The sequence below is a fragment of the Plasmodium cynomolgi genome (assembly GCF_000321355.1).
Source record: "Plasmodium cynomolgi strain B DNA, scaffold: 0919, whole genome shotgun sequence".
NCBI classification, from domain to species: domain Eukaryota; phylum Apicomplexa; class Aconoidasida; order Haemosporida; family Plasmodiidae; genus Plasmodium; species Plasmodium cynomolgi.
This window is the reverse complement of record NW_004193105.1, coordinates 1-1,488: the sequence shown is the minus strand read 5'-3', so window position 1 is coordinate 1,488 and position 1,488 is coordinate 1. Positions and strand designations below refer to the sequence as shown.

At 24.1% G+C, this 1,488-nt stretch overlaps 1 protein-coding gene across 1 annotated transcript; it reads left to right on the top strand.

The window, feature by feature from the left end:
- Positions 1-190: 190 nt before the first annotated feature.
- PCYB_006200 (CYIR protein) lies at positions 191-1,419 on the top strand (the record flags this gene model as incomplete). The annotated part of the gene is made up of 3 exons (XM_004228041.1): positions 191-278; positions 332-837; positions 973-1,419. The coding sequence occupies 3 exons, from the start codon at positions 191-193 to the stop codon at positions 1,417-1,419; spliced, it is 1,041 nt and encodes a 346-aa protein (XP_004228089.1).
- Positions 1,420-1,488: the final 69 nt, after the last annotated feature.

The window sequence follows — 1,488 nt, the reverse complement described above, 5'->3', positions numbered from 1 at the left end:
TAACATATAATTTTCTCATGAAAGCAATAGCTTCCCACTTTAAGATAAAAATATAAATACCCATTTTTAATTATATTCTTATTCTTAGCAACCAGTTTTGAAAACTTCAAAATTATTTAACTTTTACCAATTGTTAGATGCTCAAAAAGCGACAAACAATATCATTCCTTCAACAGATGGTGATGAACAGATGAAACATTTAAATGAACTTAAAAATCATCTAAAGAATATATTTAGTGGATGGGACAGTATTTGTAAATCTACAGCTTCTGGCGAAAGTAAGTGCTGTGAATATCTTAAATATTGGTTATATGGCAAAATAGCACAAAAGAAACTAATTTTTTTAGAATTCTTGAACTTTACGACGATATAGAAGAAAATATAAAGAAAAAATGTTCTATTAATAATGAGAAAGATTGTACAAGGAATTTTATAGAATGCGCTCCTATAGAAGTATTACAAAATAAGAAAATATTATATGATTTTTTGCAATATTATATATATCCAAATGAAGAATGGTCTAAAATAGAAGAAAATGAAAAAAAAGAATACTGTAAATACATTACTCATATTTTCGAACTATACCATAAATTATATGAGGAGGATAGTCAATGGGGATTATCACGCAGATATGAAAATGAATTGATCCTTTTTAGGTCTACATTTAAAAAGGATGATGAGTTATCTTCTTTAAAATTAAAGTGTAACATTGATAATTCACTTATAAAATCATTCAAAGATGTTAAAACCACAGACATGTTAGCAGAAAATAATTTGAGAAGACCTGCTATATCAAATAGCTATGACAAGAGCTTTACCAATATAAAAAGTGAATATGTACGTTTTTTCATTAAATAATATAGATTTTTCTTTTTTAATTTCACTATTTTATTATTCTATTTTTCTTCTGAGCAATAGAAAATTCATTGAAATAAAAAAATTTATACCACATTTTATATTCTTATTTTACAGGAAAGGGTTCTAGAAGAGCTCCCCTCTTTCCAAATATATGAAGAATTGAGAAAAGATGCTGATGACAATACATACAAGAGTACTCATTGTGATAATTTATCAAATTCTGACAATAAAATTAAAAATATTTGTATAAAAGTATTAAGAAATTTAACAAAATTACCGGAACTTGATAATATAAGAAATAAAAGCCATAAAGATCAATGTTTGTATCTAAATTTTTGGATGTATGATGAACTAAGTAAAATATATAATAAAACGGAGGAAAATATTTTTGATGTACCTGAAGTTGTTAAACTTATTGATGCAAATATTAATATTAATAGGGATTTAATTAAAAAAGATTTTCATAAAAATAAAGATGAATTAATGAAACAAACTAATAGTACAGCCAAGTTTGTTAAATATTACGATTTTAGTAAATATAATCCTTGTTTTTTTTATTGAATTATAATTGTAGATTTTCTGAATGTAGAGAAATGAAACATCTGTATGAATATTTTAAAGATTATGAAA